General features: G+C 36.1%; 1 protein-coding gene across 1 annotated transcript in view; it reads left to right on the top strand.

The window, feature by feature from the left end:
* The window catches only part of GPC5 (glypican 5), a 1,053,876-nt gene that overhangs the window by 351,526 nt on the left and 682,946 nt on the right, over positions 1-19,404 (top strand). Inside the window, exon 6 of the mRNA XM_090258267.1 lies at positions 10,461-10,581. Coding sequence (XP_090114393.1) covers positions 10,461-10,581 — 121 coding nt within the window. The remainder of the gene's footprint in view (positions 1-10,460; positions 10,582-19,404) is intronic.

Genomic DNA, 19,404 nt, shown 5'->3' with positions numbered 1-19,404 from the left:
TGGAATTCAGTTGACTTTTTTTTTTTTTTAGTTAAGGATATTGTAACTGTGTTCATGAGAGATACTATTTACAAATTTTATTCTTTTTATTTTAACTTTTTCCAGAAGTTAATATCAGAGTTATATTTGCTTTATAAAATGAAGTGGAAAGGAAGTCACTCTAATTTAGGCTTTTATACATATTTTATAGATTGGGCTCCATTTTACTAGATTAAAAAGAAAAAGATACTCACTATTAAAACTGGCTATGGAGCTTTTAATAGAAATTTCATTTTGAATGTTATCAGTGTCTTACAAGAAATTGATATAGTTACTATTCAAAAAGTCTTAACTTATCTACCATTTTTTAAGTTAATTTTTTACTTAGCCAGAATATGTGAATTTTAATGAAATAGGTAATTAATTTTCTAGAGTAGTATTCTCTGTACTTAAAACAATTTCTACATTTCCAATTATTTGTTTTTCCATTTCAAAATTTGTTTTCTCAGTTTTCGTTTTTAGTATACTTGTCACACTTCTCTATAATGTGGATTATTTGTTAAAGTATGAAGTCATATGTTTATCAGCTTTAAATGATTTTTTTATTTATAACTCATTACCTTTGATTTAATATTTAGCTTAGTATGCCTTATCTTCTTATATGTGTTTTGTTACACAACTTATACATTTAGGTTTAAATAATTACTTACACATTTTTAATATAAATGAGAATATTTCTTGCTATGAATTTTGACTTGGATTTATCTTTCTAATAATTGACTGGGTTTCTTTGTTTTAGATAATAAATAATTTAAAGGAATCTATTTTTAAATGTTAAAGAGAGTGGTTGGTGGTGGTGGTTTTAACTTTGCCTGAATTTCTAGTTTTATTGAGTTTGGGATAGAGAATGTAACCCATATAATTTCTACTTTAAAAAATATTTTGAAATTTTCCTGTTGGTGTTAAATATCATCAATTTTTCATTTTCAGTGGAGACCTGAATGAAAAATATTATTTGTGATACACATACATTTTTGTATATAGATATTAAAAATTTTATACATTCTATGCTCAAGTTGCGTTCTTTAAACTTTTTATCTATTTAACAGTTGTAGCTGAGAGGCATATGCATTTTATGGCAAATGTCTTACAATTATAATTTAATCTTTATGCATTCAATGTGTCCTGAGTACATTTTTGTTCATAAATGTTGGTGGTATTGTTGGTGGTGGAGGTGGGGTCCTTGTGATGTTGCGAAAAAAGGCATTTCCGGGACTCACATGGGAGGATGTGGTCTGGTGGTAAGATTTATTTTGATGGAAATAGAAAGCTGCCCCCAGGTTCCCAGGGTCACAACTATGTTTGTCCCACGGTGGAAAAGCCCATCGTTGGTTCTTCATCAAGCCTAGAGCAAACGCAAGTTCCAAGAATTCTGTGCCATGCCGAACTCAGTCCAGTTTAGTGCACGCCGGTCCTCACTCGGCTGGAGCAGTCTGTTCCCAGCTGCGCCCCGGCCGCCTGTGCTCCGTGCTCTGCTGTTGCTGACGCATATGGCTGCTGTGCGGACAGAACGGGGACAGACTGGGTGAGTGCATGTTGCTCACAGAGCGAGAGAGAAAGTGAGAGCAAGCGAGCTCATTGCTAAGCTCGGGCCAAATCATCATTTAAACAAAATCGCATATTCATGGTATTTGGTGTTAAATTCAAGAATGTTTAGGAATGATCCATAACTTTTAAAAGGACCAATTTTAGAAAAGATGAACTACATTGCCTAAAATTTTTTGTTTATTTTTGTAGCAATCCTACATTCACTCAGATAACAAATACATATTGAGCTCTTATATTTCAAGAATTTATAGTCTAGCAGGGAGTTACAGGCTATAAACAAATCATTTTGCAATTAATTATTTAGCTACACTAATGATACATGTGTCCTAGTACCAGAGTGCTGTGAAGCAATCGTTGGAATGGCAACCAATCGCCTAGAAGGGGTACCCCGGTTGACAGTTATATTTTTCTGCAGCTATTGGAACAAATACTGTTGAGAAACTTAAACCTCAGAAATATATTCTCTAATAGTTCTGGAGGTCCGAAGTCTGAAATTGGGATCGTCAGACCAAAAGCAAACTGTCGGGAAGGCCAAGCTCCCTCTAATGGCTCGAGGGGAAGAATCTATTTGCCTCTTCCAGTCTCTGGCATTCCTGGGCTTGTGACAGCCTCACTCCCATCCCCATGTTGTGGTCCCAATGCCTCCTCCTTTCCCACTGGACAAAAGAAATCTCCCTCTGATTGCATTTAGGGACCACCCAGATAATCCAGGGTACTCTCACACTCTTTCATTCCACTTGCAAAAATCTTTTCTAAGTTAAGTGCAGCTGACTGAGGCAAGATTCTAAATGGATAGAACTTTCCAGGCTGGGAGGATGGAGTGTGTAAAATCCTGAGGGACCTGACAGAAATCATTGCAGGGTTTGAAAGAGGGTAAGTAGGGGGAAAACAGAGAGTAAAGGAGCGATGGGCCAAATTCGCCTTGAGGTGTGGGATCTCTGATTCATCTGGACCAGAAACACCCATTCCGTTTGGGCTCTGGAGGCCATCAGAAATATTCTACATTCTGTGTATGCATATTTGTCATATACTGAATCAGCCAGTTGTGTGCCTAGGGTAATTACAACTATTCAAAATCTACAAGTCCCTGGGCACTGATAGTTCTGTCTATGGAACTAAGTCCAGCTGTTTTCTGCACAACATAACTGGGTTTGCCAAGATATAGCTGGAGAAGCAATTTCTCATATGTGCACGTGGGAAACAAATTAAATTCTATTACCCAAGTGGATTGTTCTCTTAGGACTGTTTGATACTAGGAATTTGGCTGTGGTCTATTTAAGAAGAAGTATGGACAGAAAGCTTACTTATTTCCTTACCTCCTCCTCCTCCTTCTTCATAATAACTATGATTTGAAACCTTTCATTTTTATTTTGAGGTTCAACAGACCACAAATGGCATTGTTTTATAAAACTTAAAGTTATAATTGAAGACAAGATCGAAACTATATTAAAACCGATGTTATGCTCAATCTAACTAGTTTCTAACAACCAACTAAGTCCTGTAGTTGTTAAGAAAAGTTATTATTTACATATCTTTTAAAACTTCCAATCTCTTTCATGGGCCCAGGGACTTTGCTTTTTTTGCTATTGAGTGTATGTGTGTATATCTGTCCATTTAGTTCTTATTATAGTGTTATGCCTGGCTTTCATTAATATCCTAACTACTATATTTGGTCATTCCCCAAATAAGAGCAGATAGAGAAGTGTTCTTAACAAGAGTTACAAAATCAGAGCTTTAGACACTTCCCAGGGTCCCATCCTCAGTAAAACACTACATCGGCCACATATCAAGACCATCTGATTCACAGAGCACTGGTACTGGGTCTGATTTAAACTTTGAAAATTACATCTGTAAAATAGTTTCCTTTATAAAAATAAAGCTACAGATTTTCAAAAGTGAGGGAAGAAAAGAAGAAAATGGTTTCATTATTGTAGATGATGAAATCTATAGGAAAATATTTAATTACCTCTCAGTTAAAATACATTTTACCATATGACTGCCCCTTCCCCTCTCATTGGTATTAATTTGACAATAAATTGCTCATCTATGTTCCTCATTACTGTGTAGGATGGTGGAGGCTGCATATTCTTCAGACCAGACCTCTACTTTGTGACCTATCTTAAGTCACTTGGACCGTAAGGTTCTTTGTCCACAGTGCTTTTATACATTATCCAGAGAGTATATTCTCTGAGTGGTAAAATAAAATGTCAATTAAAGATATAAATAAATTTAGGGAACCACTAACCATCTGCTCTTCTAATCCTTCAAAGGCCACCTTGCTTTACTGAGTCAGATAACCATGTCCTAGTAGAAACGCCTACTCAGAACTGTGATTTCATACGTTGCAGGCAGCTTTTCACAATGATTCATATATGAAAGGGTCATGTGTACATATCTGAAAGTTTTGAAATTGCCATTGAATATTAGTTTTGTTATATTGCTCATTATCTCTTAAAGGCTAATACATTCTGCTTGAGAGTTTAGATACAACAGTAAAGGCTGCTGACAGCCATTACTATTATTAAGTAATGAGACTTTCTGAATTCTAGTTTTCTCTTTGTTCTTTACAAACAAGAGGCATAGGGCTAAGTTTTAGGCTGAAGTATAGTCTCTCCTTCCTAGGTCTCCTTATAAAATTGTCACCTGCGTTCCTTCATTATTCTGTCATTTTATCCATGATTTATAGCATCTTTGTCTTTTATTATAAGCTGTGTCAAAGGCTTTTCTGGAAATATACAGTGCAGAAGTACAAAATGATGAAATAAACATACTTCTTCATTTGTTTTAAAGGATGCTTAGGTTAGACTAGATGACCTCTAAGGTCCTTTCCAGCTCTAAATTTATGTTACTGTCACCAAAGACAGACAAAAAATCTATTAGGCTATAGGCCAGGGGATGACTGCCAAGTGCTATATTCCTGGTACAGGTGTATTTCTTCTTGAAAGCAGAGTGCTAGCTTCAGCAACCTGCTAAGGACCCTCACAGTCCCATGGTGATAAAATAAGAGAACTGACGGCTGAAGGAAAACAAAACAAAAATCTCCCAAAATATAAGAAATAGAAAACAGATGAACTTAAGTATTTCTTTGGGGGCATTTATATGGATTTGAACAACTAAGCTGAGCTTAATGAGTGTAGCTAATTTAATGAAATTAGTCACATTAGAGTATTGTCACAGTCTTGCTACCACATTAACATTAAGTGTGATTAAAATTTATTCCTTGTGCTTGGATGGGTCCCCAAAGCACCCGCCGTCAACACCATTATAAGCTAGCCCTTCAAAGCTTTCAGGAGACTTACACATTCAGAGCAGGTGGTTGGCCCACTGCTTCAGGGAATACATCATTTCTTAGGGCAGATTTTCTGTTTGTATGAATTTAGAACTCAGGAAATGATCAATATGATTGTTTGTTTTTGTTAAGAAGGTAAAAGTCATTGTAATTAAAGAAATGCTAGATACTGAGTACTGAAAATTTCCAAAGCTGATTAAAATATCTTCTCTAAGCCCAACTGAGTTATAATGGAAAAACAAAGGGAAACACTCAAGAAATAATTTAAAGGACGTGTTTGTGAAAATATCAGTGTTATTTTAGAGTAAATGATATTTTTATAGAGGAAAATTTGACGTCAAGGATGATTTAAATGGAAAGTCTACTGATCAGTTGAGGTTCAAGGGAAAATTCAGGCAACTTCCAATTTCTTTCCAATACCCTGTGTCGTGAGTAGAATACAGTATCCTTAGGGAACATGCTCTGATTTCAGAGGTCCTTTCTCTCTGATTTTATGTTGTGTATTGGTAGAAAGTATTTGAGTGTTTCATTTGGATGGTAAGTTGGTAATCTTAGAATTATTGTACCTTGCAATTCATTTTAAAGTACTCTTGATGCAGTTGGTGGTTTTATATCTGAAATTTAATTAATGTTGGTATCAATTATATTTTTAAAATTAAAAAATTCTATATATGATTTTAGGAACTTATAGTATTGAATAATGTCCCTAATAAAAGGTTGGTTAAATGAAATGTATATGCTAAATCATTTTGACTCAGTTTTATTGGCTCAAATAATGTTTAATTATTAATACTCAGAAAATAGTCATTCCCTGAATAACATTTTACTTTTGTATATTGAACTCAAACAATGCAGTGAGATAGAAAATCAGTGGAAAGCGGTGATTGTCAATCATCATAAATTCATGAGTGATAACCTGTATCTTACTGAGAAGACTTACCATTTGGAATGCATGCCTTGGAAAATGGGAGTTAATATAACATTTCAGAACTCATAAAACAGTATGCGCAATTGATTATGGTTAGAACTAATCATTTAAAATTTCATAGTTGCTGTGAATTGAATGAGGATCATTATAAAGTAAACCAGAGGTTTATTACCACTTCCTTTGAACTTTTAATTCAAAAACATGAAAACTGTAAAGAGAGACTTTTGCTGTAATTAAGGCATTTATCTTAATGTCATGGAATAGGTTACCTGTGATTCACCTGGTTAAACTAACACCCAAAAATACATGCCTTGCCAATTAAAGAGTTAGGATGAAGATTGATTACTGCCATTCTTTCATAAGCTCATGTTATCTATCTCTTTCTAACATGTTCTTATTTGACTTATTATAGTGATCTTATTGTTTGCTGCATAAAATATGACATTACCTTATTAAAATAATGTTAATTGGTGTTACCTATAAGATGTCACAAAATATGATATCCTTAGAAGAAATTAAAGTAAATAATAATAATAAAGATGATAATAAGGTATCTAATTAATTATGTTTATTTTCACTTCATAATGTAAACTTAGAAACATAGTTCTCTAATTTAAACATTATTTTCCTATAATTGTAAAGCCAAAGAAATGGTGAAGATTAGCTTAAAAATAGCTTGTGACTCAATGATTGAACTGAGATAGTGCAACCACAAAATGGTTAATCATTTAAAATTGATTTTATAGATGTCTTCATTTTTTAAATACTCTGTAAGGCTCTTACCCACCATGAAAGCTTATTCCCATAACCCTGGCTCATAAAATCAGTCATATGACTTCTTTCTTTTCTGAGATTTCAAAGATTAAGACTTGCCCTGAAGAGAAAGATTGCCATATAGGCGCTGCATGAACACAGAGCAACATTTAGCAGTGGCATCTGGTGTCCCCCAGGTGTTTGAGGAACTTACCAAACACTATTCTCTAGGAGTCACTTGCACCTTTGCTACCAGAACTGCATAGGGAGGCCCAGAAATGGTTTCACAGGAAACCATGTCCTCGAAGAAGAGGATCACCGATCAACACACAGGTTATACTGCTCGGACTTCCTTTTAACGTGAGACAAACACATTTCTACCAGAGCCAAAAACACTCCAGTGTTTTCCTCCTGGAAAGTAGGAGACTCAAAACTCTGGAAATAGAAATTTCAATATATGGTCACCTAATCCAAGTAATAAATGCAAAAACAAAACATCTACTACTATCACCACCAACAACCTGGTCCTCAGTCTCATCTTTGACCTCTAACAAAGATGGCAATAATGGTGAAAAGAGAAAGCCATGATCAGGTGGTTTCCTCTTATCATTATTGCGTTCTTATATCCTGTCCCGGTGAAGTTACCTAAGACTTCCAAGACAGACCACTTGTAATGATTTGTAGTGAACTCTAGGGTTGGATTTCAGAGATTATTTTTCACCTGGACTTGTATAAATGCATATCAGATTAACACACTTCCGCTGTGACTCTGAAACAAATTCTATCACGTTCTAAATAAAGTGTATTTAGTATCAGCCAAGAGGGGATACGCATGACTCTCAAACAAGTCATGTTGGCAAAGTCAGGAGAAATGACTTTCTAGTGGCATATTGTGTGTCGATTATTTATTACCACTTCTTTTTCATATTTCATATGTTGAGCACAAAGAGAACTGGAATCTTGTTAATCATCATTTTACAACATTTTTATAGAATGTAAATATATCAGCGCTCGCCTTTTTTTCCACGTTAATGAAAAATGAGTCGTACTTGGGGAGCGAGTATTCCTATTAAACTCCTATCATCCATTACCAGGCCTGCTTAGAAGAAATAAGCACAGATGGTAGGTCTATTACTTGTCTAAAAAAAAAATTTGCCTCTCTCTTTTTTCGTGTTTTGTTCCCTCCTTCTCATTGAAATGTGAGCAATTTTTCAAGTCAAGAAAGCTCTGTAGGGATCCTTGAAATGTTTTATCCATTACTTGTACATTTAGGAGCAAAAAGAGTGATTAATGATTTATTAAAATTTCATAATGAAAAACTTAAATAAAAAGTCTTTGTTAGGAAAAATTTTATTTTATTTTATTTAGAATCCATATGTTTTGCATGCAAATTAAAGTCTGCAGGGAGTGAGTTTTTATATCAAGCTAGGATCCCAAATTACTCATTTAGTAATGATGAAACCATTTAGCCCATATTAAAAATACTTATGTGGATCTTTTATTTATACATGGCCCAGTGAAAATTTGTGTGTTGTGAGCATATTAAGAAAAAGAGCACAAGAAGTTTTTAATGTTTTATTTAGGTTAAAAATACATGCATACCATAAAGTATGCAAATCTTAACTGTACAGTTCAGTCTTTTATTTTTAGAAGCATATAATGAGCACTTTTGTATAACTAGGACCCAAGAAACATATTACTAGAATTCCAGAAACCACCTTTAACCTTCTATATACTCTCTCCTAGTATAGCATGTAGGGTGATTTGAAACATCATTGATTAGTTTTTAAACTTCTTATAAATGGAATAATAGAGTATGGTCCTTATCATGCCTCTTTCATTCAATATTTAGCTTATACGATTTTTAGTAGAGTTGGGATTCACTCATTCTCGTTGTTACATAACGTTTCATGATATAGATGTACTGCCAGTTATTTGTCAGTGCTAATGCTTGCGGGCATTTGGGTTGTGTCCAGTTTGGGGCTATTAACGAATAATACTTTTCTGAGCATTCTTATACCTGTTTAGTATATACTCAGGGTTACCCTGGCTGGTTTGGCTCAGTGGATTGAGCGTCGGCCTGCGAGCTAAGTGTCGCTGGTTCGATCTTCCAGTCAGGGCACATCAGAGAAGGAAAACTCTGACTCCAAAAAACCTCCGCTGCCTTGCGGCATACCTCTTCAGGGGAAAGGCTAAGGGAGTAAACCCCGACAGAAAATCCGGAGCCGGAGTCCCTAAGGCGGTTTGACGTTGTAGTCAACACCGGCAACTCCTGCAGCGCACCTGAAGCCAAGCTGTATTGACTCCGTCTTTCCCTTGGACCCTTCAGCTGCGAAGAGAGGGGGGGGTCTGCTGCATGGGCAACAGCAGACCCTCCATATCACCCTGCCCAGGCTCTGTAGCTTCAGCTTCACTGGAGAGGACACTCCAGCGTCATCGCAAGATGTCGATTCAACACGGGAGGAGACAGATACCGTGTCACTCCCGAGTCGGACTGCACAGCCATTCTCGGTGGTGCAGATAGACTCTTAAGAAGCTACACCATCGTCTCTCGAGATGGACGGCTGCCGACGACGACGAATATACTCAGGGTCATAGGATTTGTTCAGCTTTAGCAGACACATGAAATAATGGTTTAGATCTGTTTATACTTCATCCACAAAAAGAGGGGGTCCAATTGCTCCCCATCTGTGTTAGCACTTGGTATCACCTGTCTTTTTCATTCATATTGCTCTGCTGTTTATCTGCCACCATTGCCTTATGGGATGTCTTCCTTTGCCCTGGAGTCCGCACTAACTATGCCGTCTAAGACCTATTCTTACGATAATATTTTAAGGGCTACCTCAAGTTGTAACTTGTTTAGTTTTCCTCAAGCTGCCTTAGTCCAAATGAACTTTTCCATATGCTCGATGTCTACTCCCTGTGTGATTCTGACCTGTCACTTGGCATGTGCTGTCCCTTCTCACTGTCCCCTTGGCCGTACTGAACATCTTAGTTGTTTCTTGTATTGCACTTGAGCTATTGCATTTGTCCTTACACTACACCATCCTGTTAGGAAAATAAGGACAATTCTATTGCTTGGATCTAGTAGGTATTTTAAAAATATAGTAAAATGCCATGAATGAAGGCATAGCATGGATGGACAAGTTAATTGGTGGATTGTGCTCCAGATAGATAATTAGCATTTTGAGGTCAAGAAATGATCCTTATACCTTGTTATAATCCCAGTCACTTTATGGGATTTGAATATTGTAGGAGGCACTTAACCTGATGAGTTTAAATATTTGTATGAATATTAAGTTTGCCATTTTGGAAAGGTAGTGACTAACCATTTCTTTCACTGCCTGTGAAATCACCCTTTTCATACATGTGTTACTAGACTCTAGTTGTACACCAATAGATAAATCTTGATGAAAGCAGATTATACTTTATTTGCAAAATATTGTGCAGGTTTTATTTGCCTCCTTATCATAATTGTGATTTTTACTTATGACATGTAAAAAAATTTTATTGGGACTTATCTATATACTGTGTAAAATGAGTAAATGTTGACCCAGATAATATAGATTAAGACATATGTGTAATTCAGTAAGAATTGGTAACAAGGTGAGATGCATATTAGCTTTTTCTAGCATATTGGTAAGTACATAGTATTAAAAAATACAATTAATTTTTGGTTGAGTCCTTTGAGAGTATAACATAAGAATAATTCCCATTTCATGTCAAGCACTCATCCAGAAAAAACATTGCCATTCTTCCAGGTTCTGTTCCCAGAAAAAACATGCAGTGTTGTATACTCTTAAAGGACTGAAATTCGTAACTCAAATCTGTTCAAATAGTTATAGCATGTAATACTCTGACCAGGTTACTAAGTCGTATATCTTTCACTGTTCCCTTTGCTAGTTATACTCAGCATGTGGTTGGAAGTGGAATCAAAGCCCAATCTGGAAATCCGGAAGTGAAAGTCAAAGGAACTGATCCTGTGATAAATCAGATTATTGATAAACTGAAGCATGTTATTCAGGTAAGCACTGGTCCTCTCTTATTGGTGTACTTGGTAATAAGTGGCTGCTTTCTGTTATATGTGATAAACTTGTTAATGCTCTCTGATGATCCTGCCTAAAACTGAGTATTGGAATAACTTCTTGTAGTTAGGGTTTGGGAACTATTTGGTTGGGTGATTTTTCATAGAAAGTCAATGTGCAGCACTATTTCCATGGTTGGGCAATGTGTACCTGTGAAAAAGAGCGAGAGCCTCTGCATATCAATAAATAATGAGAATTTCAGGATGAGCTTCATCCCCAATAAGAAGCTTTAGACACAAGAACTATTGAGCATTAAAGAAAACACATAGCAGAGCATGGAAGATGCCAAATTCACCTTCCAGGTAAGTACCTAAGCCTCTCTATTAAGGTTTTTGCTGCATTTTCAACAAAAATTGTCATAAATGAATAATACACACTTCTTATGTTTATTTTCTGTATCACCTTTCCATGTTATCTCATAATCTAATTGTTTATAAAATATTTCTTTTTTCACTTAATGTTATTTAGTCACATGAGTTCTTATTGCTAGTTTTAGTACAAGGCATATGAGGCATGCAAGTATCTATCAAAAGAATATTTCATTGAACTATTCTATCAATCAGAAACAAATATTATGTTATAGATTATAAAGACTACCCCTCCATTCTGCATTTATTGGTGTTTCAGGTAAGAGAGGCTATTTTTTTTAGTTTTGGTCATTATGTAAACATTTATATGTGCATATTTTTTCCTGAGGAAATAGCTGATATTTATTTTTAGTATTATGTGATTATTTGTCAGAAACTATACTTAAAAATAGTACAGCCTTCTTACTGATACTAAAATATTCTAGAGCCATTGTTATGCTTCCCATAATTTTTCTGCAAAACTTAAGTTGATGTGGAACTAACTGGCTCTTAGGATTCTAGTTCTACGAGAGTCTCCGTATCCTGAGCAAGTTACGTAAGCAGGCCAGGGGGGCCTGTTTCCAAAACTATACATTTCTACCTCCCAGGTGGCAACGGTAATGGCTACGTTGCTTATTTTGTTATCGTTACTTTAGGAAAATAGAGTTCTCACCTGGGAGACAGAACCAAAAGTAACTCACATGGAGAAAAATGCAAGAAAAAAAATGGTGTCGTGACCATTAATGAGTTAAACCTCACGGCCTCTGGTGAATTAAACTGACTCCCTCAGAGAGAGAGAGAGAGACTTCCGAGATGAAGCAAGTACGTGCCTCACTCCGCCAGTGGGCCAAGTGCTGAGGCGGTTCTTGGAAGTGAGTAGCCTTGGGGTTGGGTCGGGAGCGGCAGTGATGGGGAAGGAGGGGCCAGAGAGAATAGTAGGGGCTGGACCAGAGACTGAGGCAGAATGACTGAGGCCCTCAGAAGCAATGATGGGAGTTCATCAGTGACGGTCACTCAGGCACTCTGAAGGGGGAGGTTTTCCTGCCACATTTCTGGAACCTCGCTCCTTCTTAATAAGAGAAACAGGATATCCAGGTGAAATGAACTTTGACTCAGTGAGAACTTAATGAGGGTTCAGGAAAACTTAGAATATTATATTAATTCTTGAATGTCTAGTGGCTCAATAAACAATCTATTAGGAGCTTGACATGTGAGCAAACTAGATTTCTAAGTATGTGTTGATGTTTCTGTGTCATTGTTGGGGTTCCCAGGAAAGGGACCATGGGGCATAGGTTTGTGTAAGGAGCCTTACGCCAGAGTACCCTTGCAATCAGTAAGGGACTGGAGGAAGAATGACTGTGCAAGGCAGCAACTGGGCCAGGCTGTATCTGTCACAGAAGCCACGTGTGAACCCAGTCGGAACTCTGGAGCTGACAGGGCCCTTTCAGGTTGCCTGCAATTGAGACAAGGAGGTGGATCTTGATTCTCCCGATTGACCAGTCATTGGATGATGGCTACTAGGGTGGAAGGTAGTAGGGATATGCTAACTCAGCTCTGCCTGAGTCATCCGCAGCCAATCATATTGTCTGAGTGAAAGGAAGGATCGCCTTGGTCTAGGTGGCACCCCATAGCGTCTATAGATCAAAGTTATTTGAAAATGGTAATATACAATTAACCATAAACCAAAAGAACTGAATATGAATTGCTCCTCTCATTGAGTGGTCTCCAAAGTGGGGCAAGCATTCCCCAGAGAGTACACAGCTGACCCATGGGGGGACAGGAAGGGAAAAGAGAACTTTCAGTGTATATTTATTCCGTCTCTTTCTGTTAGCTTCTTTTAGTTATAGGAACATGTATGAAATGTGTAACTGTGCAACAGCACATACATCTAGTTTTGAAATACAGACATATATGTGTCAAGTGGTTGTGCATGCCAACTGTTTTTATGGAACATATTACATGACAAACACAGATGGAAAGCCCTGCTATAGGTCGTGAGGATGGAACTGCTGTATCAAGAACATTGTATGATATAAAAAAACATATTCACAAAGAATTAGGTAAATATCCAAAGTATAGGGTTTATAAAAACTGTCAGGAAGAGGACTCACTGGTATTGTCCCCCATTGAGCGTAACATCTCTTTCTTGTTGCACAGGTTTAAAAGTCACCTCTTTTTCAAGGTGACAGAGGGAAATAATCCCACTTTTTTTTAAAAGCTCCTGTGTTCGATTGAGCCCCATTGTTTTATCTTTATATTAGTGTGGAGATCTCCGATTATTCACATTTAAGTCTCATTCTAGGGTCACAAGAAAATACCAGATAAAAATGCAGACTTCAAGGTTTATCTTTTTAAAGTCTACTAAGATGATCTGATTGAAATTTAGAGTTTTATAGAAAATAGCAGAAAGTCACATTTTGTATGGGTGTCACTAAAATGTGTACCTTCAATGTCTTTGAACATGTTCTGCCCTAAGCCAGATCTTCTGGAGATGAATAGAAATTTTTTTATTTTACCAGACTTCTGACTGCTGATAATATGTGTGTCCCCTGGAAGGGGTGGCTCTTGTATTGATTGTATCCAAGTGTAGTTAAAAGGACTCACCACAGTGCCAGGTCAGAAAAGGTTCAGAAAAATTGTCTTCTATAAGCGAGAATTTATTAATTGGGAGTAAGTGTGTGATCAGGGTAAAAAACAAGTTTATTTTTTATTGTGATCGCTATTAAGTGCAGTTGTTGACTGTGTACTGTGAGAATGCCCTCTCTCATCACAGGGATAAGCAAGTGTTCCCCTTGTTCATGTTTACCATATTTGGAAATAAGGCAGTCATACTTTTTAGCAGACATTGGTTCCAAATAACTTTTCTTCCGACCTGCCATTGAACTTCACTTCATTCCTACCTGTAACCTTTGCAGTTAGCATCACCAAACAAGTTAAAAGGAATTTTTCTTTGTAAAGGCCACTTTTAAATGTCCTAATAATTTATTCAAAATATTCAACCAATACTTATTGAGTTCCCATGGTGGGCCTGGCTTTTCATAAGGCACAGAAGTTAAAGATGTAAACAAAGCAGACCACCCCTGCTCGCATGGAGTTGCGTTCTAAGAAAAAGTAAACAAACATACAATACATGAAGCTGACGAATATACAGACACCAAAATAGGGTGAAGTAGGGAAAGGTACTTATGGAGACTGTTCTAGTGGAGGCCACTTACAGGGGTGTATGTGTGGGTTGACCCTGAATGAGGAATCATAGGAAAAGAAGAAAGGAATCATAGGAAAAACTGGGAGAACTGTGTTTGAGGCAGAGAAAATAATAAATTCAAAGGACCTGTGACATAGATAGGTTTATTGCATTTGGAGAACAAACACAGCCGTGCAGCTGGAACAGAGAAAGTGAAGGGGAGAGACAAATATAAACTGAATTGAAGGAGCTCTCATAGGGAGTTTAGATTTTTATCCCAAATTGGATGGGAAGCCATAAAGACTGTGGGCAGAGGATGATACAAGTTAATTAATGTTTTATAAAAAGAATTTTGACAGCACTATGGAAGAGGGACCCTGAAGGACAAGAGTAGAAGAAAGTTATGCAGGCAGAAGGTCATGGTGATTAGACCTGGAATAGAAAGAGAGAAGAATATGAGAAGTGGATAGATTTATATAAGTATAGGAAGTAGAGTTATCAGAAATTGATCAATTGGAATTGAGGTGATAGAAAGAGAGGACAAGGACGCTATCTAGGGTTGGTGGAATGACTGTCAGTGAGGAAAAAATATCCTGGGCATGGAGCAGGTCCGGGTTTAGCTCATTGACACTGATTAGAAATTACGTTTCTGTTAAAGTTGAGTTGCCCGTTAGACACCCAAGGGAACATCCAGAGTTCAGTGGTGACCACAGAGCTGGAAATGGACATTTGGGAGAGATACTTCCCAGGGGTGTCCTACCTTCCAAAGCCTGGGCTTCACGTGAGCAATGCTTGTACCTTTCAAAATTACCTGTGATACAATACTTCCGGGATAGCCAATAGCCAGTGAGGACTTTTCTAAAGGGTAACGTGAACTTCCTTAGATGTTTGCATCAGATTGAATTGTCCTTTGATAATAGATTGGAAACTAAACTTGGTTACTCTTAGTTTATCTGACTGAGGAAGTGTATGCCCACTTTAGTTCAGATTTTCTCTCCCACTAAACTAATTTTGAAACCTTTTATTCATATCAACGAAGCTTGTTTAGGGCAAAGTTGGCGGAAGAAAAAAAAAGTCAGTTATGCAGCAATTTGTCTTTAAGCATTACATGACATCTATCATTTTTCAAAGAAAAATATCTCAGCACTTAAAAGGCTACCCTCTGAGCAATTTTAAACAATAATGACCCACTGCTTAGAAATTACTTTACCTACTTTCAATACGAAACATAAAAAACATCAGAGAAATTTTCTGTAATTCTTTTAGCGCACAACCAATACGTGTTAAAAGTGGTAGATTTAAGTAACAATTTACTTCCTCAAACCTGACAATTCTAATACACGAAGAATATTATCAATTTCTGTGAAATGTTCTTTTTTTATAGGAAGACTAAAATTTCTCTAAAAAGCTGTCTTCATGTATAAAATTAATTTGATTTTTAAATGAGTGTAAAGGTAATAATCATAACCATTTACTTAAACCCACAATATGTAGATATTTTATAATATGTATTTCAACAATCACAATTCACTGGATTCAAACAGAGATAAGAGACTTATTTTTTGTAGGAAAATACTGCTAAATTGAATTTCTTTTCTCTCTTTCTATTCCTAGGATACCAGTATGATAAATAGTAACTTTACAGCTATGATAGACTGAAATGAGGCTCTCATAGAAAGGAATGAGGTTAGTAGTTATAAATACAAGAACATTTTTTTAAAGATTAATATCTCAAAGTTTCTGAATTCAGAAAACTATTCAAGCTTTTTTCTTTAAACCACTTCCTATAAAACATTCTGGCAATCTTTTTCTATTGTTAATAGCTTAGAACAGTGATGCAGAAGCAGTCAATCATAATTGATTGGTCAATTGTTAATTGTGATCTATTGGAGCCTGGGGTGGCAGCTGATTCTGTGAAATTCCTTTACGTCTACTGATTCCTTTTCTTGTTCAGGGAATTCCCCTTGACATCCTGACTCCTCCCCTCTCATCAATGCACAATACTGACAGGTCCCCAGGCTTTTACAATATTAATATTCCAGAAAGACAGACACTTTTTATTTTGTATTAGCAATGCATCAGTGATCAAAATACATTGTTTTCTTTCAGTTCAGAAGAAAGTATTTGAAATGCATTCAATAACTTTGAATGGTCATCTAATTTAGCAATTAGTTCGTCTGAGTAAATTCAATGGAAGGCTGCTTTCGGGATTCTGTGGTATAATGCACTGACTTCACTATTGGCCATTTCATTTAAAAAGTCAATCGTCAGCATAAAACCAACCAGTTCAATTAGCCTACAATCAAATGGAAATGAAAGTATAAAAACTTTTTGAAAGTAATAGGATTTGGGTTGGCCATAGATGATTTATTTTTTATTACTTATAGAATATGTAATTATTTTATGTTAGATAAAATTTGACTCATATTCACTTGGCTACTGCTAATCTTACACATTGTCATTACCTGTTAAGATTTGAGCCTTTTATCTGCCAGATTTTGTTTGTAAAACAGATTGAAAGAACATGGAATGCTAGAACTTATACTTTTCACTTAGGTGGTTAGGACAAACTATAGCAACATATAAGCTAAAACCTTTAATCGTTCTGTTTAAAACCTAATATAAATTATGGTTTATATCACACAATAAAATTCCAAATAACAGCCAGCTCCTACTAAATTTAGATTTATTTTAAAAAATTGAAAAACCACTGAGATTTAGGTTATTTCAGGAATTATGAAATATAAAAAATAGATGTATAGTATTATATTATAAACAATTAAAATAAGTGAAAAAAATGCTTTTGACAATTAGTAACATGACTATTCGTTCTGTGATTCCAAAGACCTAAAATAAAATAAATTCCCTTTAATTTCAGAATATGTGCTGCCATAGTGAGCATCCCTTTTGTTTCAATAAAATACATTTGCCAGATTATAGTAACATGCTGATTTTTGAGTTAGCACAAGGCATATGGTTACATTTCAGCTTTGTGGTCACTAGCTGTATGTCTTCAGTCACCGACTTAACATCTTTAAGCCTCAAAATAATTTTGATATATGATCAAAAAGAAAACAATAACAATGGGGGGGAATGGGACAACTGTAATAGAACAAGAATTTTAAGGAAGTGTGGAGAAGTGGAACCCTCAAACATTGCTGGTGGAATGTAAAATTGTGCAACTACTTTGGAAAATAGATAATTTCTCCAAAGGTTAAACACCGTGTGACCCAGAAATTCCACTCCTATGTATACCCAAGAGTAAAAACATGTGTCCACACACAAACTTGTACGTGAGTGTTGATAGCAGCGTTATTCATAATTATCTAAAAACTGGAAATAACTCCAATGTTCATCAACTGTTGAATGGATAAATAAAATGTGATATATCTGTACAATGAAATATTTTTCAGCTGTATAAAAGAAAGACCAATACTGATAAATGATACAGCATAGAAGAATCTTGGAAACATTATTTTAAGTAAAAAGCTAGTCACAAAAGATCACATATTGCATGACTCTATATGATAAATGTTAATAAATATATTTTAAAATTTTATTTGAACTTCAATTTTTGTATTTGTGCCTAGAACATTCCTTGATACTGGCACTAGCCATGATTGGTATACTGTAGGCTTATCCTACTTGACCAGGGTGGTCTTCAGAATACCATACAAAGAAGATCATTGTCTCTTGATATCTGAATGTCGGTAAGGCTTTATAAGTTTTGGCCCTTTTTGCTTTCTGACCCACTGTTCATTCCCTAACACACTGCTGTCTTCATCCTTCCACAGAAATCCTCTTGGGAAGCTCACTGATTATCTTTGTTCATAATCCAGTAAACTAGTGTCAATTCTTATCTCGCTTGACTATTTAATAGCATTTACTTTATTGTTGCCCCTTCTCTTTGCTCTATTCTCAATGTCTCATCAACTTTCTGATTGCTCTAACCCCAGGGTCTTTGTCCTTTTTTAAATCCCTTTCAATGCTGTGTTATCTGGAATCTCATCCCATCCCCCTTCTCTTCTCCTTTGTACTCTCTGCATCTCCCTCTCTCATGGCTTGAAGATAACCACATATTTTCCTTGGTCTGATGTTTCCTCTGAGTCTCAGATACTTCAATCTACCTACTGGGAAGAGACCATTAAATTTCAAAATCAACATGGCTGGAAGAGAACTCCACCGTATTTTTTACCCTCTTCCCTAAATCGATCCCCTTTCTGCTCTTCCTGGTTGCCTTAACTTATACCTTGAATGCCATCCTTAATTCCTCTTTTTTCTTACCTCTCTTTATCATCACAGTCTTTTAATTTTATCTCCTAAATATTTGTTAACCCTTTGCTTCTCTTTACTCCATTCCCTTTGTTCTTGTTGACACCACCATTAATCCATATCTCGGTTAGAATGATTTTATCCCAGGTCTACAATCATTGGTCCAGAAAATACCCTGAGAGGGTTATGTATGTTGCCATCTCTAATTTCTCTCCTATGCTCATTGCACAACACACTGCTGTCTGCTTTATATATTCACAACCTCACTGAAATGATCTTGCAGAATTCACTAATTATCCCTTATGGCAAGATCCAATAGACAGTTATCAGTCTATTGGTAGACTGATCATGTCAACAACCGTTTAAAACCATTCAATTAAACATTATGCTATTAAGATGAAATCCAGGCTCTTGGGTTTTTGGTTAAATGTGTAAATTTGGCCACATGTGTATATCTTCTTTTTTCTAAAATGCAAATGAGTGAATATAAATGTATTAACTCAAAAGGAAATAGAGAAGTCCAATACATTTTAAAAACATTTAAAACAGATAGAGGCATGGAAATTGACACAGATGGCATAAGTTACAATTGAAATATATGTACAGCGAGGGTTACATTTAAGAAGTTAGACGATTCATCTGGCAGTACATGAGGTACATGGAAATACCTGGTAATGTGAAAGGCAGGGATGGCATATAGAACTAAATATGATACTTGTGTATTGCTTAACTCCCCAGGTCAACACTGTACCCCAAATAATTCACCTTATTTCTCCTTCCCATTTTCAGTGGGAAAAAGAATACCAGGAAGATTCCTGGCTCATAACTGCAGCCAGGATAGAGGAAAGAATAAATTACATGGCAGAAAATGGAAGAACTCAGTGAAAAGTCACACACTGACCTCTCTGTTTTCCAGATGCTGACATGCAGATGTCCACTGCCCATGTAGAAAGTTAGAT

This window comes from Furipterus horrens, unplaced genomic scaffold (assembly GCF_987537825.1).
Source record: "Furipterus horrens unplaced genomic scaffold, mFurHor1.1.pri manual_scaffold_12, whole genome shotgun sequence".
Classification (NCBI taxonomy): Eukaryota; Metazoa; Chordata; class Mammalia; order Chiroptera; family Furipteridae; genus Furipterus; species Furipterus horrens.
Note: the sequence above shows the minus strand (reverse complement) of the source record. Positions and strands in the feature narration are given on the sequence as shown.